Source organism: Dendrobates tinctorius, unplaced genomic scaffold, assembly GCF_039654945.1.
Source record: "Dendrobates tinctorius isolate UK_male_01 unplaced genomic scaffold, ASM3965494v1 ptg000326l, whole genome shotgun sequence".
Lineage (NCBI taxonomy): Eukaryota > Metazoa > Chordata > Amphibia > Anura > Dendrobatidae > Dendrobates > Dendrobates tinctorius.
Genome location: NW_027361993.1, coordinates 4,979,458 through 5,005,862, shown reverse-complemented (window position 1 = coordinate 5,005,862; position 26,405 = coordinate 4,979,458). Strand labels below are relative to the sequence as shown.

At 43.5% G+C, this 26,405-nt stretch overlaps 1 protein-coding gene across 4 annotated transcripts in view; it reads right to left on the bottom strand.

Annotated features, from left to right (window-relative positions):
* Positions 1-261: 261 nt before the first annotated feature.
* Positions 262-26,405, bottom strand: part of ARHGEF16 (Rho guanine nucleotide exchange factor 16) — a 132,462-nt gene continuing 106,318 nt past the window's right edge. For all 4 annotated transcript variants that reach the window (XM_073561700.1, XM_073561702.1, XM_073561701.1 and 1 more), the window contains exons 8-15: positions 17,598-17,727; positions 17,337-17,411; positions 16,427-16,519; positions 11,378-11,529; positions 9,293-9,505; positions 4,269-4,345; positions 2,615-2,716; positions 262-1,990 (exon numbers count right to left, since the gene is read on the bottom strand). In XM_073561700.1, the coding sequence (XP_073417801.1) occupies positions 1,851-1,990; positions 2,615-2,716; positions 4,269-4,345; positions 9,293-9,505; positions 11,378-11,529; positions 16,427-16,519; positions 17,337-17,411; positions 17,598-17,727 (982 nt within the window). In that variant the 3' untranslated portion in view covers positions 262-1,850. The remainder of the gene's footprint in view (positions 1,991-2,614; positions 2,717-4,268; positions 4,346-9,292; positions 9,506-11,377; positions 11,530-16,426; positions 16,520-17,336; positions 17,412-17,597; positions 17,728-26,405) is intronic.

Sequence of the window (26,405 nt, the reverse complement as noted above, 5' to 3'; positions counted from 1 at the left end):
AGGTCACACGAGTAAAACTTCCAGAGACTTTGACAATTGTGGCTTGCACGCAATAAAAAGTTTCTATTATTCCATCAAAACAGACTTATGATTGAAAAGCGTCAACTTTACCGCCCCTCCTAGGTAATGCAGCGTTTTATATAAAGATGGAATAATAAAAAATAATAATGTGCCTATACAAGCAGTGATAGCAATTGATACCACACACCTACATGGAGCGCCCCCGCTATAAAGGTTAACGCCATATCAATAGAAGCTTCATTTATCGTTTTTGATACATCTGTTTTTATTTAAAGGATTTTACATACATGGGTTGAATTCACATTCTACATAAACAACATGAACAAAAGTAGGACGACCAGGAGGAATTTCAATTCATGAAATCAGGGACCGTAGACAAACTCCATCACCGGCTGAAAGCAAAACAGTTTAATAATGCGGCAGAGTGTCATGAGCCACCACTAGAGGGAGCTCTCTGCATACATTCATACGGCGCTACAATACAACAGTATGCAGCAAGCTCTATAGCTCCCTCTAGTGGTGGCTGCGGGTGTAAAAAACAAAATTGTAATGTTTTTTTCATATTTCCTTGCCTGTATAAATCACAAGCAAAGTCAAGTTCTGACACTCCCATCAATCACAGTGTTCCTAGAGTATGGATTCAATGGATGATATTGGTTACAAAAGCATATGACTTCTATTGAACTCGTACCCCATTCTGTGTGCCCTCCGGTCCCCTGAGCTGCGCACTTTAGGAATGGGGTGGAGGGGAGGGCGAGGTTATAAGCAATTGGCAGGGTTTTCAGTACCCAGACCTCTTCTGATCTGCTTGGAATTATAAGGGAAATGAAATCTAATAAAAAGTATTAGAAAGTTGTAGAAATTCTGCAGAGAGTACAATGCTAGAATAACTAACTCTAACATACAAAAGGTGGACGTTATTTCATTACTATAAAGTAGGCAAACATGTAACAAAACAAAAACACCCCTGTCTTTAAAGTCATATGTGTCTATGGGGTCTGGGAGACCCTCACCGTGGAGCCGCCAGACAGATAATATGGGGTTGGATGATTTCTAAATTTACAAGCGTGAGAGAGGAAGGGATATTTAACCATAGACCAAGTCATACCCAGAGACGATTAGCGATGGATGCTTGGCTTCGTCAAGGTGGGAGATAACGAGCCTCAATCCCTGAAATATGCCACTAACATGGGTGGGGGGCTAGAGTCCATCACCATTTCTCATGGAGTCTATGAAGTGATGTGAGACGGAGCACACAATCGCTATGTAATAGCATGAATACAATCCGTATTTACGCCACATTGTATCAAACGTGTAAATATTTACAAATAAATGTTTCAGAAGATCTACAGAAGTTTCCCATCAGAGGCAGAGAATGAGAGCCCACAACTGGGAATTGGCCATTCTATATGGATCCGTACAAGGTGTACAGATTTTGGCACCATGACAAAATAAATTTACACTTTTATGTTAAAAAAAAAAAAAAAAAAAATTAAAAAAAGTACAAAAAAGAAAAGAAAAAAACTTGGAAAATGCAAAAATATAATTTGAAAGCAAAATACTTATAAGAATGTGGATATCAGATTAAAAGGGTTCCAGAAGGAAGAGGGTCTCCGCAAGAGGATGAGTGGGGGGTGCAGCACCGGGTCCAGTCCTGGGGAGTAAAGTTGCAGAATTCTTCACTTGTAACTTAAATGTGAAAACTTTTGGCAGAGTTCCATGATATTCCTCCAGAGATTATGAGCACAATGCCTCCCGGAGTCCTCGTCCTGCTCTGTGGAGTATCGATAGTGATGGTCGTGTTATCGTTTGGGATCCTTGCGCTTCGTCTACACGTCTGTCTCAATCCTCAGTCTCTCCATCCGCTTCACATTACGTTCCACCGCCACCTGGCTAGTGATTTCCTTGGCACAACTCTGAGGAAACCATCCCCTCTCCCCATCTCGTAATCTCTCCCCCTGATACCAACCTGTATAATAAAAAAAAAAAAAAAAAAAAAAAAAAAAAAGGATTTACGTCAATTGGCTGTCAGATCTCCATCTTCAAAGTGGATCCCAAACTCAGCACTAGTGTGCCAAATCTGGAGAATACAGAATGTATATTGCACAGTGCGTTCTTAAAAGGAAGCTGTTGCCAGGTTTGTTCCATGTAGAAAGCAGCATAAAATAGAAACAGACCCCAATTCCAGTGATGTGTCACTTACTGGCTGCTTGCTGTAGGAGATTATCACTAGCGGACTAGTAAACTGCTGACAGGTAGTCCTCCATATTTAAGAGCTCTGTATAACCCCTTCACCACCACTGATTGGCAGCTTTCTGCCATGGCCAAATGGTTCACCAGTAGTTTCCAAGAGGGAACGGGAAGGCACATGCCCCCATAATCAAAGTGAAAACAAGTGAGGGACCCCAAAAATGTATGTAGTCTTGGCGAGTGGCGGAAAAGTGGAAGCTTAATGAAGTGAATGAAGGCCTAGTTATTAGTCTAAAAACTCCAGGAACACTTTTCTACACCCCATCACTACCCGTAGTGCTGGAACCAGCGGCGCCTTGTCAGATCAGAGATTCCCCCCCACTGGCCATATTAAATAGATTACCATCTGCCTCCTGAAGGACCAAAACCACGTCAGCTTGCTGGAGTGAGACCTCATCGGCTTGTTTAGCCATATACGCTTTTGTGATTTCAACTTGACGTAATCCTAAAAAGAGAAGAAAAGACCATTTAAAAGAAAAGGAAAAAAAGCTTGGTCTCTTTGGAGAAGAACAGCCTTCTAGAATGTCCTGCTCTTCCTGGGAAGGTCGTCCCCCCAAGTCGTCATTCACATGGTCAATTTTCTCATACGAGAGCCATCTGTGGTTTTCACAGACAGCACTTGTACCTGTGAAAGTCTAAGGAGCCATTCATATGAGGAAAGGTTGCAGGATTTGGGAATGTTTAGCGTGCAGAAGAGAAGACTGAGAGGAGACTTAATAGCTGTCTACAAATATCTAAAGGGCTGTCACATTGTAGAAGGATCATCTTTATTCTCATTTGCACAAGGAAAGACTAGAAGCAATGGGATGAAACTGAATGGGAGGAGACACAGATTAGATATTAGAAGAAACTTTTTGACAGTTAGAGTGATCAATGAGTGGAACAGGCTGCCACGAGTGGTGGTGACTTCTCCTTCAATGGAAGTCTTCAAACAGAGGCTGGACAGACATGTGTCTGGGATGATTTAGCGAATCCTGCATTGAGCAGGGGGTTGGACCAGATGGCCCAGGAGTTGTCAGCGGAAAATTGACAGACGTCCAATTTTGATCAGTGTCAGATATAGATCGGCAATGGAAGTCTATGGGGACGGAGACATAGGAGAAGGTGGAGAAAAAAAAACTGATGACATTTGGAGCAAAGTTTGATTTCATGTGAAGTGAAAAAACTGACGTCTGAATGAGCGCTAACGCTGGTTTAGATATAATACAACCTATTTTTGATTTTTTTTCTTCGCTTTTTTTTCTACTCTGCAGAAAATAAAATATTAGTACGGAAATTAAAGTCAAGCTGCTGTTGATGGATCTGTTTTTTTTCCCATGTTTCGTACATGAAGTTGTACCGATTGGCTACACATAAATACCCACATGTTACCCGACCTAAATGTTACCATGTCGTCAAGCCATAGAGTTCACTACGCAGCAATCACCCTGCTGTCTGAGGCTTTCTGGATTGAGATAAATGGGATTTCCAGGTCATTAGGTGCCAAATAACAGAGTTAAAAAATTAAGGTTAATACTTAAACAAATGTGAACACATTGGTCAAATAATCCTATTTTTAAAAGGTAATTTAGGAAAAAAAACAAGAAGGCAGCAAGAACTGAATTGCTTAATGGCAGATGGTTACTTATTAAACTGAACAATTGTGGGAACAGAGAAAGTAAAGGAGCAAAGTACAACGGAGCTATAAGTCATGAGTAATTGCAAAAAAATTATTGATCTGAGAGCTTAAACCCCAACTGTTACAAAGCTCCACATCCCCAGCTTCCATCCTCACAGCCAGAGGTAATGATACCATCCTGGATGCTTGTAGATGCCACTAGGGGGAGCTGATGGATTCTTACAGCTCTCATTGAACACAATTATAAGTTAGTCTTCTGTGAGTGCCCCCTGGTGGTGTCTGCTGGTAGGCAGAATTTTCAACTTTACTACAGAGGGGGATTTGGAGCTCTGTATTGAAAATAAAAGAAGCTTTTGTTGCTAAGGTGTCGCATCCTTACCTGCTGTCTTGGATCTGCTGTATCGCTTACTTTCTTCCTTTACCTGGAGGGCTGTGATCCATCTCGCTCGATCACTTCTGCAAAGCGAATACATGTAGGGTTATCAGAAAAATGAACAATCCTAGATTATTCATAAGGCAGGGAGTGAACCTGGTGGACAACTGGACTGTATATCAGGGTATATCCAAAGCGTGGAGATAGGAGGTTTACATGACTCTTCTACTAGTACGAGCCGAACCCTCAACAAAGGTTATTTTTAAAAGGGACGGTCAGCACAGAATGACTGTTCAAACCAAGTACAGGCGCTCTGTGCAGCATGGCGGGGCCAATCTAATATATAAAGCTCAGTGTGTGTGTGTGTGTGTGTGTGTGTGTGTGTGTGTGTGTGTGTGTGTGTGTGTGTGGTGTCCGGGATTGGCATCCACACCGTCGCAGCTACAGCCACAAAATTTTGCACAGTCACACATCTGGACCCGAGAGCGTCATAGGCTATGAAATTTTAACCCCGTGCCTTCCAATTCACCAAACAATTTTGCCCCTATCTACATAATGGGGAAAAAGAGAAAGGAAAAGTGTTGGAGGCAAATTGACAGCTGCCAGATGTGAACAAGGGGGACTGGAAGAATGAGAGCGATGGCGCCAAAGAGTATATACCGTACAGTTGCTAAGGTGGGGCCCTGACATGGGATACTCACCACACACGGGGATATGAACACAAACACAAAATGCGCCACACACTACCACGTGCTTCAACACATATACCACCCTCAGCACACATTTCACCACACATACACCAACCTCGCCACATAAAAGTCCAAACACAAAAGTCCCCACTCAAAACTCACCACACTGTCCCAGAGCTGTTTAAAAGATGAAAAATGAGCTGTGATTGGTTGCTATCAGCAACAGTTTTCTTTGTAGACAGTTGTGGTAACTGAGGCCTATTATTCTTATCATTTCTCTGGTGTTATCGTCCTTCTGTAAAGCTGGAAATAACACAATTTATTACCATGCCAACACAGACCACCCTCTGACACAGACTGCAGGGGGAGCCCAGTATCACACAGGATAGGATTAGATACACAGCTCAGCAGTCAGTATCACACAGGATAGGATTAGATACACTGCTCAGCAGTCTGTATCACACAAGATAGGAATAGATACACAGCTCAGCAGTCAGTATCACACAGGATAGGATTATATACACAACTCAGCAGTCAGTATCACACAGAATAGGATTAGATACACGGCTCAGCAGTCAGTATCACACAGGATAGGATTAGATACACAAGTCAGCAGTCAGTATCACACAGGATAGTAATAGATACACGGCTCAGCAGACCGTATCACACAGGATAGGATTAGATACACAGCTCAGCAGTCAGTATCACACAGGAGAGGATTAGACACACGGCTGAGCAGTCAGTAACACACAGGATAGGATTAGATACTGACTGCTGAGCTGTGTATCTCATCCTATCCTGTGTGATACTATGTGCTGAGCTGTGTATCTAATCCTATCCTGTGTGATACCGACTGCTGAGCTGTGTATCACACAGGATAGGATTAGATACACGGATCAGCAGACGGTATCACACAGGATAGGATTACATACACAGCTCAGCAGTCAGTATCACACATGATAGGAATAAATACACAGCTGAGCAATCAGTATCACACAGGATAGGATTAGATACATGGCTCAGCAGTCAGTATCACACAGGATAGAAATAGATACATGGCTGAGCAATCAGTATCACATATGATAGGATTAGATACACGGCTCAGCAGACAGTATCACAGGATAGGATTAGATACACAGCTCAGCACACAGTATCACACAGAATAGTATTAGATACACGGATCAGCAGACGGTATCACACAGGATAGGATTAGATACACTGCTCAGCAGTCAGTATCAAACAGGATAGGATTAGCTACACGGCTGAGCAGTCAGTAAAACGCAATAGGGTTAGATACACAGCTCAGCAGACAGTATCACACAGGATACGATTAGATACACGGCTGAGCAGTCAGTAACACAATAGAATTAGATACACAGCTCTGCAGAAAGTATCACACAGGAGAGGATTAGGTAGGTACACAGCTCAGCAGACATTATCACATAGGATAGGGTTAGATACACAGCTCAGCAGACATTATCACACAGGATAGGGTTAGATACACAGCTCAGCAGAAAGTATCACAGGAGTGGACTAGGTACACAGCTCAGCAGAAAGTATCACACAGGAGTGGATTAGGTACTCAGCTCAGCAGACATTATCACACAGGATAGGGTTAGATACACAGCTCAGAAACAGGATGTGCCAAAGGAGAGGACATTTTCATTCCAAGAATTCCATTCATTCCATCTGATTTGTTTTTTGATTTTAAACGCCTCCAGTTCAACTGCTATTTGCAATGTCCATTAACAATGCTCAGGGACAGTCCTTGAAAGTAGTAGGGATCGATTTGCAATCTCCATGCTTTTCTCATGGTCAACTTTACGTGATCTGTTCAAGAGTTGAAACTGCTAAAAATCTGTTCATCTTTGCACCGAAAGGAAATACCAAAAATGTTGTTTATCAAATGGCTCTTAAATTAGTTGAAAATTAAATACTATCAATACTTGGGTAATCGTTTAGTTAATTTGTGTTGCAAATCTTTAGTGTTGAATATATGATGTGAAATGTTTTTATGTGCAATATAATCATTATAATTTGTTATAACTAACCACAGTTGGTTACTATGTCCTGGCAATGCCGGGCTCTTCAGCTAGTCATTTATATACATCTTCCCACCTGCATGTTTTTCCTCAATCTCCATCCTTCTCTGGCTCTATGAAGCCAGAGCTGTCAATCAAAGAAGAGGAGGGCAGAGACTGATGGAAAACTTAGCAGGTGGGAAGGCTTATATAAATGATCAGCCCCGCCATGGTGCACTGAGCAGTAGAATTTTCTTTGAACAGTCATTCTGTGCTGATAACGTCTGTTTAAATTGTAGATCTCCAAGTGTCGCAAAACTATAAACTACCAGCATGCTCTGTAAGTGTCAGAGTTGTAGTTTTGCAACAGCCACGGATATGTGGCACCCCTGAGGCTCAGTCGCCACAGAGGTACTGCACCTTCTCCTAAGGTGTGGTGCCCCACCATCCAGGTAAGTTGGAGGCTCCTGACCACGCTCCAACACTCGCACCCCACACAATAGAGTAGTTCAGCAAAACCACATTGCGGCTCCTTGCTTAGAGAGAAGCAGAGCACCTTTGGTGGTTCCCTGCTTGGAACACTAAACGTGCTGCGAGGTGGGTGGAGTTGAGAATACACATAAAAAAGCGGGAAGGTTTTAGGATTGAGTTGTCAGTCAGTCAGTCAGTCGGTGAGTCAGAGAGGAAGCCACTCAGAGAGGAGTGGGGATCCCTGGAAGAGGGATGGAGGAAGGAGTGCTGCAGCTGCCTCAGTGATCTGAGCCAGCTGGCACGGGAAAGGAAAGAAGGAGAAAGACATTGAACCGAAGCCTGAGCTTCCATAGGAGGGAAAGACAAGTACGGAACGTAGGAGTGAAAGGGAACACAGAGGATGTGGGTTAGAGGAAGAACCCTGCCTAGAAGTTCTAAGCGCAAGGCCAGGGCCCGGTCCCCGAGGTTGTATGGACACTAATGGTTCTGCAGCAGACATCGGTGGAGTAGTGGGCTGTAAATGCACAACTCCCATCCAAGACTTGAGGGCACAACAGCAACACGGATAGAGAGCCGGGACTCAGGAGTAGAGAGTCCACGAAGCAGGCTACTGCTGTCTGCCGTGCAAGTAGAGTTCTTGGGAACATCTGTCAGGAGGAACTCCAGTGTAACTCAGTACTAGGAGATCTTCACACTTAAAGGCGCTATAGAGGAGACATTCAGAAAAGGCACATAATTTGGCTGAGTGTTGGAAGAGAGCATTCCATCTTGCCTGGAGGTTGACTGAGTCCCTGACCCGGAGGACACAGCACAGAAGCGGGCACTACAGACTGAGTAAAGCTTTGGAACTACATGCCCTGGTGTCCTCCATTCCTTCCTACGTCCGTCCGCCTGGCACTGCTACATCCCCTGCGCCAAACACCACACCATCTAAGTGTCTCCACATCTACACTGCCCTGGGACAACAGCCCTGCCTGTGGAGGGCTATAACATCATTGCTGCACCACACCATCTGTCCCGGAGGATCTGTCTGCATCGTTGGCTTAACACCTCCCTTGCCGAACACCACAGGTGGCGTCACGAACTATTCCATTAACTACATTACACCATTCACATCTTCCTATTACTTGGGCGCCCAGGGCCACGGTCCGGGTTACCGCTGCTGCGACACATCCCACTGATACCGGCCCGGTACTGAGTACCCTACGGCCCCGGGAGGGCAACCCAGATACATATAACGCCAGACGTAAAAACGGTACACACCGATACAATTCTATGGGTGTGTGGAAAAACATCGGACTGCACTCAGATGTCATCCAAGCGCAGTCCGATATAAGCCGACTCGCAGAATGGAGAAGATGGAGAAATTAAGACCTTCACCTTCTAATCATATGTGATACAATTCTCGCCTGCGAGAAAATTGGATCAAAGTAAAAAGACACTCGGATCATGCTGGCAGCAGAGTCTGAGCTGAGGGTCATTTGCGTTTTAGCATCCTATTCTCTCGCATGAGACAATCATCAGATGCTGCTCACCAGTGTGAGCAGGTCCTAACACTTACTTGTGGAATGAAAGAAAATATTTGGCAATAAAACCATCCACCAAAAAATAACCACATCTAAGACAACCAAGAACCACCACGACTAACTACCAACATAAAAAAACCACCAAAATCAAATACCAAGAACCAATACCATTACCATCATCACCACCATTGTGAATTAAAATTATTATTAAAGTTTTACTTCACATCCTTTTTAGGCACAGTAAAGCGATATCATGGCCTCGCATTTGCAGAAATGGCGGATTCCACGCATCGCTGCTTCCACACCCACTAAGAACCACTTACAGGGTGTCGGCTGCCAGCACAATCTGCTCCTGTCGCACTTCAGCGTTCACAGATTTTCTCATTATCACTTGAAATATAAATGGCCCAGTTGGACTCCGGTTACCAGCGCTCCCAGTCTTTGAGGACCCAGACATCTGGTTCTCTCCATTGTCAAACACATCAACTTCATACTGCTCAGTCTTCACATAGTCCGTCACCATGTAACTCTCCTCACTGTATAGAATATATAATCAATTATTAGCACCAAAGATTAATCTAAATAGATCAGGTTAAAAAAAAGTGTTAAAGGGACTGTTCGTACAGAATGACTGTTCAAACCAAGCACATATCATGCCTGGGCCAACCAATTTATTGCACCTTCCCAAGTTCTTGTTTTCCATCTATCTCCACCTTTCTCTAGCTCTATGAAGCCAGAGCTGTCACTCAAAGACTAGGGTGGGGTTGAGATCGAGGGAAAACACGCAGGTGGGAATCTGTATATAAATGATTGGCCCCGCCATGGTGCACCGAGCGTCTGTACTTGGTTTGAACAGTTATTCTGTGCTCACAGAGTCCCTTTAAAACACAGGATCATGCGTTGTGGTTGAAGGTTATTACAGGGAAAACGGAGATATCACCGCTCAGAACAAGCCTCTATGAGTCAGAACTCCTTGAAGGGGGCTGGCTGTTTGACCCAGTGCAATGTGCTAGCTAAGCCAGACCCCTTCTTTGAGTCTGTAGGCAGCGCACGTATCTACTGCCCAAAGTCTGACAGCCAGCCTCCAACACTAGTCAAGTGCCATTGTAAGCTGGCCCCGGGTGGTAGTCATGTGAGTGGGCCGCCTTTTCCACACCAGGGCCAGTTACAGAAAATTGAGCGCTGTGGATGTGCATGTGCAACAGTATTCTTAAATCGGATACCTCGAAAGTCCAATCTGACATACTTGGTGCAGTAACTGCTTCTTTTAACCCTTTCAATAAGGAAGACAGGCCAGTTCTTACAAACAATGCCCATTTTGGGGAACAGGGGATAACAGGTAATGCATTCTCCATAGTCTTCCATATAATACACCGATCCTTCCCCAGAGATACAGTTGCATTTTATTCCTGGCAAAGGAATGCCTTTTCCTAGATGTAGGGTCATACGAGTCCAGGTGTGTCGCTATGACCTTGATACCATATGCCCTTGCTTAGATTAATACCGCTCGTAGAGTTGTTGCTCCCCATCACAGTATCCACAGCAGGACACTACCTTTTTCCCTTTAAAGGCCCCCTTTTCCACTGGACAGTATGATTTCCGGACATGTAAGCCTTTTTCTAGCAGAGGTCCCCACTCGCCTGTGATGTCCTTCCACCTACAGAATGTAACTAGTCCTTCTTCATGCTGAGCCTAGTCTATTCCACCACTGGTCCATCTGTGCTCTCCCTTTCACCTCCTCTCCAACAACATCTCACTTCCTATATCCCTAAAAACTCCCCCACTGTCCCCCCCCCCCCCCTGGGAATCCGCTCCCCCCTGGGAATCCGCTCCCTCCAGGGGCCGGCCTTGCAGTTAACCCTGCAGAAACCTGACAGACTACAGCTACAGGGATACATTCTTTTTATAACAATTAAACATATAAAACATTTTTAACATTTACTTCAATTACTTCTTGGTCAGACGAACATAACGAACTGTCCATCCCCTTACACCAACTTGGGGGATTCCTCTTGTGTTGGAATAAACCCGGTGAAAGCGGTACGCTCCATTAGTAAGTTTTATAAATTACCATTTTAAACAAGCTTATATTTGGCTGGACAACCCCCTTTAAGACATTAACAGAGTTTTGTATAGGTATCTGAGCAGAGCTTGGTTGCCACCAACATCTCACTGGGATATGGATCATGGTATCCCAGGTGTACATAATTCTAGATATATATCCCTCTTAAGGCAAAGATAAGATAGACAAGACGACCAATAAGACAGTCAATCAAGAGCCGATATTCACCAGGATCCCACCCTATGCACCAATAATGGTTTTGGTTGTTTGCTTAGTTCCAAAAATTGGTGAAATAAACCAAAGGAATCACTGGGAATTGGAGAAGATTCATCCTCCTTTCACTCACCTTTTCTTTTTTGTCATTATGAGAACATCATTAAACAGGAAAAGATAGCAGAAGTTTCTTCCAAAGCCTTTCCGGAATATTCCGCCCTCTTCCACGAGTCCGAGCTCTCCTCTCTTTAGAAGCCAGCGGGATGCAGATATCAAAGGGAAGGGCTGAGTAAAAGTAAAGGAGCGAAAAATTATACAAGGTCCTTACTTAAAAGGGGTTGTAGAGAAACAGAAATCATGGCTGCTTCCTGCCTAATACAGTCACACCTGTCCATAGACCCATTCTCTACAATGGAGCAGAGCAGCCCAAGGGTGGTCTCTCCAGACCCAGATACCTAGGTCATTACAGAACTCCGATTATTCTGTAAAAGTTTATCCCCTTCTTCTATCTTACTGTGTCAGTGACCGCCAATCTATTCCTACAGAGGCGACAGGAGGTTGTGTGGTATCCCAGTACCCTTTCTACTGCTGCTGAGTCAAATAGCTGTCGTGTGGCAGTGGACTTATTCCAGTACTTCTGTGGGAACTGTGAGTTAGGAGATATAATTAGTGATGGGCAAGTAACATTGTTGTTTGGGTTTCCCTAACAAACAGGCATTCCTCACATGTATTCAACCTGTCTAGCAGTCGCAAATCATGCATCTGAGGCGACGAAAACGAAATCTCTGAGCACACCAAAATACTCGGAGACGACACCTGCAACCAGTATACTCTATCACTAGATATACTGTAATACATTGCATGTGCGTACACTGAGGATTCAAAAATGTGCATTGGAATTTGGACTTTGCTGCCATCTACTGGTCAAGGCGATTCACTTCTTCAAAACAAGCTGTCATAGAAACATCTGGAAGGAGCACACACTGAGCCAGTAGAAACCAGTTTAGTCTAGTCCTCTAGTCAGGGGAGAGGAAGGAAGCTCCTCTGCTCCCCAAATCAATTCCAGTCCACGCTGAGAGGACATCATTCTCCTTATAGTTGCCTCCACAAAGAGTGAAGCCTCGAAAGATAAGACTGAACAAGTGCTTTTCTGCCTACTGGTTTTCCTATGTGCTTCCAGACAGAAACCAAATCCACGTGTCTGCCATGCCACGAACTTTGTCTCATCTCCCTCTCCACTAGGGAACAGTAGGGCCTAAACCATGAGAACTTCCACACCACTAGTGTGTAGCTGTGGCGCCCCCAGGAGTATGGTCGCCACAGTGGCATTACCTTCCTCCAGGGAGGGTGATGTCAGGCTTGGAGGCAATGAAGGGTCTCTCTAACAGTTAACCATGTCATGCAACACAGTTCCCACTCCAGGTCAGCAGAGGGAGCTCTGAACCAGAATTGGGGGAGGAGTGCTCTCGGAGGGCCAGGAAGGGAAATTAGTCAGTTAGTGTGAGGAGGGCAACGAGTGTAGACGTGTGGAGAGAAGCTGGAGGCTGAGCTGAGGATAGAGAGCTCCCTCCCAGTGATAGCGCATGATCTGGATCCTGGTCTCCACGGTTGTATGGATACCGACGGTCCTGCACCAGAAACCAGAGGAATAGGAAGCTGTAAATGCTCTATTCCCAACTAAGACTCGGAGGCACAACAGCGACGGGTGAGCCAAGAGAGATAGAAGGCTACAGCTGTCTGCCATACGACGTAGTTCTAAGAGAAGATAAGAAGGAGGAACTTCAGTGTAACACTGTACTGCATGTACCTCAAGCCAGCGCTAGGAAGGAGACTACACAACCCATCTGATAGAGAGATCCCTGAGTTGCTTCCAGGCTAGCCTGCTCCTGTGCCATCTGTAATCAGGACCCTGAACTGCGTTTGCCAAGTAAAGGTAAAGAAACTGCACCCTGTTGTGTCCTTGCCTCCTTCCTGCAACATCCTCAGCACTGCTACATCTCTGTGCCAAACACTGCACCTTCTTCCTAACCCTTTATCTACACTGCCCTGGGACAACAGCCCTACCTGTGGAGGGCTACAACATCATTGCTGCACCACACCATCAGTCCCAGAGGATCTGCATGCAGCGTCGGCTTAACACCTCCCTTGCTGAACATCACAGGTGGCGTCACGAATCACTTATAAGCTTTATTCCCAACTCAACACCTTTTACATGGCGCCCAGGGTCACGGACCGGGTCACCGCTGCTGTGACAACCCCCTCTGAGAGACCGGCCCGGTAGAGTACCCCACAGCCCTGGGAGGGGGACCCATAGCCACTGGGAGCCGACCCATGAAAGTCTGTCCATCAGTGTAGCATTTCCCGGACTGTGCATAATATTGCCATCAATAGTAAGTGAGAAAAGCTGTGCTTCGGCCACCCGGAGAAGCCTAAACTTGTTTCATAAGGAGAAGACCCCTCCTTTCATACACACAATAAGCAGGGTAACATATACTGTGAATTGATGCCACTTATGCTGCCATTTCTTTTTTTCATTTTTTTTACAGGTGTAACGACAAAAATCCAAAGACACAATGATAAAGTACAATGCAGCAAGGAGCCCTGATGTAAATGTTGTGCGTAAAAGCAGCTACAAAAATTATAAAACTAGCACAAAAATGGGCAAAGTGGGCACCAAAGGGCATTATTAAAACTGTTAAATGACTATGGGCCACCCATGTCACAATGCAATCATGCAGATAGTGATGCTCCACATCTAATTCAGGTCACTGGGCATCAGGGTTCTGGGCGTCAGTCAATTTAAAACAATCTGAATAAGTAACTGGTGTTTTTAAAGAGTCAAATGACTTTGGATCACTGATCTCACATGACCATTACACAGATCATGATGGCCTGCATCAAAGTAATATCACTCCAGCCTGGCCCAAATGGGTTCTGGGTATCAGAACTGGCATCAAAGTAGGCAATATATTTTTAATGATTTGAATGAGTAATTGTCGTTTTTAAAGGGCTAAACGACTTTGGGCCACTGATCTCACACCAATACTCAGATAATGATGCCCCACATAAAATTCATGTCACTCCAGCCTGACCCGAACAGGTTCTGGGCATCAGAACTGACATCAAAGTTGGCGAGTAGCCAAATTTTACAGTTCTAAATAAGTACCGTATTTTTCGGATTATAAGACCCATTTTTTGCCCCCAAAATTTTGGGGGAAAAATGGGGGGTGAGTCTTAAAATGAGTATATACCTTTCCGGTACCATTGCTTCAGGCCGCAGGCTGGGAGGGGGGGGGGGGGTGTCCGGAGGTGCTACAGGGGTGTCCGGCGGTGCTGCCAGGGCTCTGCTGACATTTTGTGAAAGGCCAGAGCCCCGGAAGCTCCATGGTTTCCTGTGCGATGGCAGCCTTGGGAGGTGCATGCACAGATGGAGATCTCGGCACCAAGATCTCGGGAGATGAGATTTCAGAGCTAAAATCTCATTTCCCGAGATCTTGGTGATGAGCTCTCCATCGGCACATGGGTCGGCCATATTCCCCAAAGTCCACCGCACAAGAAACTGTGGAACTGCCGAGGCTCCAGCCTTTCACAAAATGTCGGCAGAGTCCCGACAGCACTGGAGACACTCGCGGCAGCACCGCTGGACACTCCCGTAGCGCCGGACACCTTAGTGGCACGCCGCACATCGGAACACCCTCTCATCCCAAAATCCTATATGGAAAAGAAATACCTAAAGTAACTCCAAAAAATCTAATAGGAATGAATATCAACAATCAATAATAAACCCCCCAAAAATTCATCACAGACTACTAAATTATATAATACTTTTTTATATTAATAAAGGCATAATGACACAAAATATCAACATCATAAGACAAAAAATATATTTTGTTAAAAAGGCTTAAAATCAATAGGAAAAATTGTATGTGCAGGGCAGGGTGCGTCAAACTAATATATATATATATATATATATATATATATATATATATATATATATATATATATATATATATATATATATATATATACATACACATACAAGTTGTTAAATTAGAGGCTAATTATACTAACAGAAAAAATATAAAAATAAATGAAAATTATATAAAGACCAGTGAACCATCAATTATAATCAAAGCGATTTGTGAAGATCACATTAAGTTCATATAATTGAAAGTAGTATTCATGATCATAATCAAATAAATATAAGGGGGAACAAAATGTGTTTTTATGCACAAAATATAGTAATTGTTAATAAATTTATAAAGTAGATTTCATAAAAAAAAAAAAAAAAATTTGCACATAGTGACAAACCCCCTATTAAGAAATCTAAGAGTGATCAAATATTCATTATAATACATACATAATTCATATATGAAATTGGAGTGTAAACCAAGTAAATTGATATAAAATGATAGTACATAATAGCCACCAAGAATACCAACCAGTTTAATCGCACCTCTGCTCCTGTACACACCATTCCAACGCGCGTTTCACTTCTGCTTCATCAGGGACCCCGCTTCACAGCCACCATCCCCCCGGTAAGCAATAAGACGCATGGATTCTAAGAAGCACCACCATTTTATTTAAAAAAAAAAATCTGGTTTTTCACCTCAAAATTTGGGGTGCATCTTATAATCTGGAGCATCTTATAATCCGAAAAATACGGTAACTGGTATTTTTAAGACAATTAATGACTTTGGGCCACTGAACTCACACCACCAGTTCACAGATAAGTCATTTCAGCGAGGCCCTAACGAGTTCTGGACATCAGATTTGGCATCAAAATGGGCAAATCTTCAAATCTGTGAAAACTGAATATATGCCCATTCTAATGCTCAGAACCACGCTGGAGTGACCTGAATTTGATGTGGGGCATCGCTATCTATGTAATAATGATGTGATTGGGGGTCTTATACCACCTCCCGCTATTGACAATTGTGGACAAGGAAGTGTTTAGGGGTCCAGCACCCACTTCAGCTACAGTGACAATAAAATCCACTGCCAGAGGAACTACATCTCCCAGCTGGCACCTCTGACATCTGGCGCCTCCACCGTGGCTCACCGCAGTTGTATCTTCTAGAAAAGATGAGATAAAAGATCACCTCCCCCCAATCACTGATTACCAGTCTTCCCTTCCCATGCTATATTATTACTTTGGACACTTTTCGGACATTTATTTTACCTTGATTCTCCCAAATTCTAGTTGTGTTTGTAAGGTGTACATCTGCTCCGTCCGCTCCATCTTCCGGGCCCCCTCATTGCACATTTTGACCAACTACAAGACAATTCCGAATAATATCACAAGACACAAGAAAGGTGCAGAGTCTACTCCCCAGTACAACCCATCACATGAGGAGGCTGGAGCCAAATCGGTCTCATATTGGAACTAAAGGGGGCTTACAGGATTAGAAATCGCACTATGCTGGTCCATAAATTGGTGTCTGCTATTGCAGTTCCGCGTATGAAGTGAATAGGTCAAAGCTGTAATACTATACACAACCTGTAGACAGGTGTGGCACTGTATAGTTCTCCTAGGGTAGATGGGGTTAATGGTGTACAGGCTCATAGAACTCTACGGATCCATCTACAGCCAGTTCTGACTCTTCCATAAGAGCAGATGGAGCATAGCGCTTGTTGGGGCACAGCTGACCTTTGTTTCAGCAGTTGCTAAGGTTCTCAGCAGCTGGACCCCGAACTAGAAAAAATATACTGTATATAATACAATAAACCATCTGTCCCCTATTTAAGGTGGAGCCCATTGTCTAAATGAGATCCTCTGGTCATTACTTATAGAGGTCTTTCACATAGGACCCCAGCTGATCATGAGAACAAAGGGATCCATAAAGATCTCAGCGATATAGTCTGCAGGGGGTGTAGCACTTCAGTAGGGACCCCTCCATATTAGTGAACAAGGGGGATTCTCGCTAAAGGACCTTTCCTGTTGCTACAGGAAACATGTCAACAAAAAGCCAGATAAATCCAGAGGGTCACCTCCATGTGAAAGTGGGTCACAGGAGACTAAATAGATTTTTTTTTGCCAGCTGGAAACAAACATGTGCTAGGTCTGCTAAACTAAATGTAGAATTGCTCACCTTGCTAATGGCCTTCAGAGCTCTGGTACAGGCTTCATACTCTGGAGATTCAGAATCTGTTTTTTGACAAATAGTCTAGAAAATTTAAAAAATAAAACTGAAAATCATTATTGAAAAATATGTTCCTGTAAGTAGAGATCATAATACATAATGTACATATAGCAGAATATTTGGGATTTACTGGTAATTTGTTTTTGTTGTTTTGCTTTTAAAAATCAGACTCGCTACCATACACTTATCTACGAAAAGTGCAGTACTCACATCCATCAGTAGGGGGAGCCGAGTAACTCTCTGCATGGGAAGGATCAGGAAGGAGAACATGGGGAGACCTCCACACTCCGGCTTCATCTCAATCTGCTTCAGTGTTTCCTTGAAGGTCACATTTGAGGTTCTGAAATGGATATTGATAAGCTAAAAGGCTCCTGCTCTGAAAGCTGCCGACAGGTTCTCTGAAAATACCTAAAGCCAATGCAAAATCTGGAACGGGAACGCAACTTACCGCGCGCAACCTAAAATACGCAGTTTTATGTAGCAGAGGGGCCATCTCATGCATTGGGTCCTGGATGCAACTACTACCGGTACAGAACCTATATATACACTCCAGGGACAAAGCGCATTAAAAGGGTAATTATATCTTATGCCCTCCCCACCTAGAATCGCTTCTTGTTGCCTTCAGTGAAGTAGCATCAGAAGTCATCCACTACTTTGTTCCGTGCACATAGGCTGGCATTGCTCTCGACAGCACATTTCCAGTTTGTGTATAATAGGGCTGGCATTGCTCTCGACAGCACATATCCAATTTGTGTGCATAGGCTAGCATTGCTCGACAGCACATATCCAATTTGTGTACATAGACTGGATATGTGCTGTCGAGAGCAATGCCAGTCTATGTACACAAATTGGATATGTGCTGTCGAGAGCAATGCCAATTTGTGTACATAGGCTGGCATTGCTCTCGACAGCACATATCCTATTTAGTCATGGCAATGCTGTCGTGATACATTTTTTTTTTAAGCCAGCTGAAAGATCATTTCACCCATCGAACAATAGTTTTAACTTGTTCGTCCCCAGTCCATTTCAACTGCATGATTACCATGAAATGAGCCTTCCAGTGTAAATACAGCCTTAGTTTAAAAAAGTGAAAAGTAACATTTTTTTAATGTATATTGATTGGCCTTTGCAAAGTTATTAGTCTTTGTAAGATACTTCATTACCTTATTTTCTTTCCTTCTATGCCAAATACCATGGTGAAAGTGCTGCTTTTACTGCCTAGCTCATGCTTTTTGAAGCTGATATGAACTGCTGCACACAGCGACTCCGTCTGCATCATTAAAGACAATAGCCCTATCTGCGGACAGGCACAAATCGCGTTTTTCAGGCTTCAGACATCATTCCTGACAGAGCCACTGATGTGTGGCTAAAACGTGATGCGAGCGTAGCCCAAGTGTTTTGTAGGCCGTGCTCGAGTACTGATTCTTGTTACATCAGCAGTTTAATGCAGCTTATAAAAGCTTAGACTAGGTAGTTAAACAGAATTTTCAAATGGTATTTAAAAAGGGGTTGTACAACCATAGGGAAATTTTCGTCCAGTACTGTAGCTTGCTAAATCCTAACTGTGTGCGTATTACATTCTGTTTAGATTTGGCTTCGCTTGCCAGCTTCAGCGGTCATCACATGACTGCAGGTATGCGATTTGTGCGCTTGTGGCCACCTGTCAACTAGAGCGTCTGCCGCGCCTCATAATGTTCAAATGAGAAACACAGCGGAGACTCTAGTCAGCATGTGACTGCAGATATGCAAATCATATAGTTGTGGTCACGTGACAACCGCTGGAGCTGAATCCTAACAGTGTTTGCATTGCACAAAGGATTCAACAAGCTGCAGCGCTTGCAAAGATTTCTCTAGCTAAGTGGAAAGATTGTACCTTTAAGGAAGAAGGACACAAAATAGAGTAATGTACAAAGTCATAACATTGCAAAAGCTGAAATGCTTTACGTTAAAGTTGCAGTTCCATTGCGATAGCGTTTGTATTGAGAAACTAGAGCATAATAAATCACCATCACCGCATCAGTCTTCACGGAGGGCAAGTTACTGCCATAGTGGATAGGAGTGCTCGCTATAGCTTTTAGGGGGCAACTTACAAATCTAAATTGAGGCCTCATTCAGGTATCTGTTTGCATGTGACAAAAAAAAAAAAAAATCATCCAAGTGCTCCATCCTATGCATCAGCCTCAGTGGAGAGCAGGGACACGAAAGCTGGTCGGATGGGGCGCTACAGCTGTGGCGCCCCTGAGGCTCAGTCGCCACAGAGGTACTGCACCTTCTCCTAAGGTGTAGTGCCGCACCACCTAGGTAAGTTGGGAACTCCTTTCCACACTCCAACACCTGCATCCCACACACATGATAGTTCAGCACTGACAACATTGCAGCTTCATGCTTATAGGGTGGGAGAGCACCTTTCGTGGGTCCTTGCTTCGTAACACGAGATGTGCTGGGAGGTGGGTGGAGTTGAGATCCATATAAAAGGTTGGGAAGGTTTAGAATTACAGATCAGTCTGGGAGGTCAGTCTGACGGGAGGTCAGGCGGGAGAAGGAGTCAGTCAGGGGAGTCTGAGGACGGGTCCGAGGAGAAGGAGTGCTGTAGCTGCCTCAGTGATCTGAGCCAGCTGGCACGGGAAAGGAACAGAAGGAGAAGGACGTAGAACTGCAACCTAAGCTTCCATAAGAGAGAGAAGGAACAGCGCAGAACGAAGGAGTAGGAGAACAGAGAGGAGTTGTGGGTTGGAAGAGGAACCCTGCCTATAGGTTCTCAGCACAAGGCTGGGGCCCGGTCCCCGAGGTTGTATGGACACTTATGGTTCTGCAGCAGACACCGGTGGAGTAGTTGGCTGTAAATGCACTACTCCCATCCAAGACTTGGGGCACAACAGCAATTGAATAGAGAGCCAGGACTCCAGAGAAGGGAGTCCCCGAGAGAGGCTACAGCTGTCTGTCATCCAAGTAGAGTTGTTAGGAACATCTGACAGGAGGAACTTCAGAGTACCACGGTACTGGAGCTCTTCACACTAAAAGGCGCAATAGAGGAGTCGTTCAGGACAGGTACATGTTGGCGGTGTGTTGGAGAGGAGAACCCTGACTTGCCCGGGAGGTTGATTGAGTCTCTGCCTCGGAGGACACGGCACGGAAGCAGGCACCAGTGTGTACCACGGACTGTGAGTGAAGCTTTGGAGCTGCAGGCCCTGGTGTCTTCCATTCATTTGTGCGCCAACACCGTCAGCGCTGCTACATCTGGGTACCAACATTCCTCACATGGCCTGCGCCTATACACTGCCCCGGGGTTACAGCTTCACCTGTGGGGAGCTACACCATCTATGCTGCAACACACCATCAGCGCCAGAGGATCTGCATGCAGCGTTGGCTTAACATCTTGCTCGCCAAACACCACAGGTGGCGTCACGAACTATCACAAACTATATCATAATCCATCATTGATTTGGGCGCCCGGGGCCACGGACCGGGTCACCGCCGCTGTGACACCACATCCCCCTGGCACCGGCCCGGTGCCGAGTGCCCCACAGCCATCCAAACAGTATTAGATTAGCATTCACGAGCTCTGTTGAAAATTGCTTTTACAGCACTGCGCATGCGTGGCCACACTGCTAGACTGCTGAGGAGGCCAGGAACAGACAATGAGTATTAAAGGGGTTGTTCAGGCATGGGACAAAAATCTGCAGTTATTGTATGGGATTGTAGACTGGCGAATTGGGATAGTGTGCAATGTGCATTCAGTTATGGTTCTTGTGTATTTCCGGTGCGAGCGGGCCATCGTGACTGCATCTGTGCGTATTGCATATCTGCAGTCACGAGCCTACTGAAGACAATTTTATTCTCTCAATAGCAGTGAATTGAGAGAAACCAGATTAGACCAATTGGCATGAGACAGTAAGTATGAGGTCTAGTGATGAGCGCACGTGCTTGGATAAGGTGTTATCTGAGCATGCTTGGGTGCTAATGCAGTGTCTTCTGCATGCTCGAATAATATATTCGAGTCCACGCGGCTGCATGTCCCACTGCAGTTTTAACCATTGTTGATGTTGAGACAAACCATTTAAAAAGTATGAAAAGAACGGGCAAGTTTGTTCCGTGACTAGAATCAAAAATGTACATTTTATTTATTTTTGCTTGGTTTTCAAACAAAAAATAAACTGAACAGACATGTCAACAGCATAACAGACTATTATGGGTACGTCCTTATTCATGGAAAACACAGAGAACATGGATGTGAGGAACTGATCTGAGTGAGGCCTTCATTTTGGCATGCAGTTTTCCTTTTGCAAAAATTGTACTACTATAACGATGGAAACAAGGTGCGTCATAGTATGGCAGGGCGCCATTACTTGGGAGGGAATTTATCTGCCAGACTAATTAAGTAAATAAAGCAGAATACAAGATATATGACAGCATACTCCACACTAGAGACTCACCGATACATTCACCCTTATCTTACACCGGGGGTCTGCAGCACAGAAGACCAATTTGCCATTAAGAAAACTTGGAGAGTTGGGTGACAACTGCAGACGAGCTTGGTGCCAGGGCGGGAACTAGTGATTGTTCTATGGATTTCTTTTCCAGCTGATAAATCTCCCTTTTAAAGACTTTTTTAGGGCCATAATTATTTCATGGAGACTTAATAGTGGGGGTTGGAGCCCTGACAGTTCTGAGCCCTAGACTAGGGTCTTAAGGCTAATGTTTCTCCTTATGTAGAGTGACAAGCCAAGTCTGGCTTGTCAGAGTGAGGAGACTTATAAGCCATGCATGCTCCGCTACAAAATTAAATATGCAAATTGTCTCAAGTTCAAGCCCTAGACTATTACTCTACTGCTAGGCAATAAAAACAGTTGTCCACCTTTAGAAAAACCATAGCCTTTACCCTCCTACTCCCTCATCCACTACCACAACCCCCTCCAAAGAAAAGAAAAAAAAAAAAGTGCTGTAACTGTCCATATTAAGTGTGTGGTATTGTAATGTACTCACATTTTTTATCATTGTAGACAGTGCATACAATATCACACTAAATCTAAAGCTGGATGCAATTCCATATAGCCAATATTTACGTGACAAGAGAATAGTTAGTAAAGAGGAAAAACTAACAATCGACAACACGAGTAAAAAATTCATACAGAGGGGGTACCCCAAAAGTATATTGGCTAAACAGAAAAGGAGACTGGATGAGGTGGAAAGGAGAGATTTGTTTGAGGAGAAAAAACGGGATAAGACGAGTAGAATTCCATTTGTAAGTAATTTCTGTGAGGAAAGTCCACAAATACCTAAAGTCATAATGAACCATTGGCCGATTCTGAACAAGGGGTGTCCACAAATAGAGGAATTTGAAAAAAAACCCCAATTTTTGCGTATAGAAAGAGCAGAAGTCTGAGTGACAGATTGATTAAAGCAGATATTGGGTCATTTAAACAAACCAAGTAGTTGACTTTAACAAACACTCAGCGGAAGGGTTGTTTTCCCTGTTTATCATGTGTGAACTGCCCATTAATGCTTAAAGGTTCCACATTTCAAAATCCTCATACAGGACAGACACTAAACAGCAGACATTTTTTAACTTGTTATACCGATTATGTAATATACATGTTACAATGTCCATGTCCACTTTATTATATTGGAGAAACAACATGTGATCTGAAGACACGGATAAATCAACATAGATGTGACATACGGAAAAAACGCAAAGATCTGCCTGTCCCTAAGCACTTTAGTTAACAAGGACACACAGAGAAAGACTTGAGATTTAGAATTATAGATTGTGTACGGGTACATAGACGGGGAGGGAACCGCACGGAGGTTTTAAAAAACTTGGAAATGAGATGTATATATGAGTTGGGGACATTAAAACCGGCAGGATTAAACGTTGATTTTAAAGGTACATATGTTTTGAGAAACTCCTTTATTGGTTATAACTTTCCATGTAACCTGACTTGTGTGTGATGTATGTGCTATTGATATTTTAATATATATGGATATTTTTATAATTATATCCTTTTTATTTTTCTCCAGATATAGGATGCTGTAAAGAGAGTGACTACAAGACTATGAAGGGTACTTAACAGGTGTTAAGATAAGACGTATATTTTCATTTTTCTATAGAATGAGTTTTATGGCCATTTCACTGCAGTATAATAATGCTTGATATGTGAGTAATAGAGTGAATGGGAACTGCAGAAAGAGTGACCTCTGGTGGTGAAGGGTATTCAGGATTGGTTAATGCTGTAAAGAGAGACTGAGTGTTGTTAGTCATCTCTTGTAAAAACAGCAACACAGCCACATTGTCACCTCGCTGGGTGCCTAAGGCTATGTGCACACAGAGTTTTTTGGCTCTGCGGATATTGTAGTAAAACCCGCAGATAAATCTGCAGTACTTAAGTCCTGCGGTTTTGCCCCTCATAATGGATGAGGTGTGAAACTGCAGCGTTTCTGCGCTAAAGAATTGACATGCTGCGGATTGTAAACCACAACAAAACCGTGCAGAAAAATCTGCAGCATGTGCACAGCGTTTTCCAGTTTACCATCGAAAACAATGGTACTGTACAACGCACCTAAATCTGCAGCAGAAACGCTGCGGACCCGCAACAGAATCCGCACCGTGTGCACATACCCTAAGGTTTATGGCCATCCTAGGTGTAAATCCACAACCCCAGGCACTAATAGATGCATTTACATGGAATCAGCATAAGGGCTGTGATGCCCTGAAGCAAAATGGCAGTTTTGAACAGTGTGTCCAGTGAGCATGCTCAGGCACCCTGCGGTGATTGCCTATGCAGTGATGAGTCACATGATGGAGCTGGGCGGCGACAAACGCCGACCACAGCAAGAAGCCAGCAGTGACAGAGAGCTGCATGGATATAAGTATACCAACTTTAACTATATAAGCCTTAGTACCCTCATAGATTGTGTCGTGATCGGTTTTATTGGCAAAGCTGAGTCTTTTTAAAGCACTGTATATGCACTGTTGCACTTTGTAGTCCAGATCTCTGGTCATATGCACATATGTTTATGGAGCACTTATAAACGTTACTATGGCAATGGACATTTTGAATATGTAAAACAGATTAATTATTGGAATTGAATGCACATGTGTTACCACTATTTAAGTTTGTACTGACTATGAGCACGTTGCTTGATAAAGAAGGGTCACCGTTGAGACGTCGCCACCTGAGGATCAGTAAAGTATCCACTTTTTTCACATTTAATTTGGAGTGCTGCCTATTTTTCTTGAGATATATATATATATATATATATATATATATATATATATATATATATATATATATATACACACATATATATATATATATACACACACACACACATACACACACTGCGCATGCACAGAATAGTGGTGACGTGAATGTCACTTGCGCAGGCGCCTTATGGGATTCGGGGACAGCGACCAGAAGTCCTAAATGGTGAGATATATATTTTTTTTATATATATATATTAATAATCTCGCCATTTAGGACTTCCGGTCTCTGTTCCCGAATCCCATAAGGCGCCTGCGCAAGTGACATTCACGTCACCACTATTCTGTGCATGCGCAGTGTGTGTATGTGTGTGTGTGTATATATATATATATATATATATATATATATATATATATATATATATATATATATATATATATATATATATATATACACACACACATACATACACACACATATACACATATATATATATATATATATATATATATGTGTATATGTGTGTGTATGTATGTGTGTGTATATATATATATATATATATATATATATATATATATATATATATATACACACACACACATACACACACTGCGCATGCACAGAATAGTGGTGACGTGAATGTCACTTGCGCAGGCGCCTTATGGGATTCGGGAACAGAGACCGGAAGTCCTAAATGGCGAGATTATTAATATATATATATATATAAAAAAAATATATATCTCACCATTTAGGACTTCTGGTCGCTGTCCCCGAATCCCATAAGGCGCCTGCGCAAGTGACATTCATGTCACCGCTATTCCCAAACGTGCAGTAACAGCCGCAACTGTGTGCTCTTCACAGCATCGGGCTTATTTCTAGTATAATATAATCATATGCAGACAGTAACCACAAAGCTAGAGGTGGATGTAATGTATAATGATTTGACCTGTCTCTAAGAAAAGGAAGTCTTGTGACTAAAAGGTTATAGACAGGAAGTGGTGAGTTTCAGTTTCAGTTTAGCCTGATGAGGGAAATGTGATGCCATGTGCTGGAGGACGAACGAGAAGAATAAAGTACAGTTAAAGCGTTCTCTCTTGAATTCCTTATACCGTGTGGACATTACATCTGGCGACAAGGATGGGATGCAATCACCTGCTGCTGTGAGTACTAACACCTGCTTTACCGCTTCACATGCCAGCGCCACTGAGCGACTCCATCATGGCTGACTACTTGCACACGTTCCCACAGTTTGATATGACTGATGTCATTAATCTCTCTCATAACTGGAGAAAATGGCTAAACTGATTTGAGAACTTCCTGGAAGCTATGGACATAAAAGAGGAGAAAAGAGAGCCGTGCTCCTGCACTGCACGGGCACAGGAGTCTATGACATATACAGTACGTTACCTGCAGCAGAAACAGACACATACAGCAACTGCACTAAAGCTCTCACTGGCTACTTCAACCCCAAACAGAACATCAGATATGAAAGATATAAATTCAGGATTGCTAAGCAGCTTCCAGAAGAATCCATAGACACTTATGTTACACGGCTGAAAGAGTTAGCACATGGATGTGCATTTACGGATGTAGATGATAAAATTCTAACTCAAGTAATTGTCACCTGCTCGTCTAATAACAGAAGGCGTAAAGCTCTGCAGCAGGATCTCTCTCTACATGATTTACTCAAGATGGCCCGTGCTATAGAGATAGCCGATCATCAGGCTACCGTAATGGAGAATGGGGATAATTTACATGTGCATAATCTCAAACAGAAAAGTGCACAAGACAAACAAGCCCCGAAACAGAAGAAATG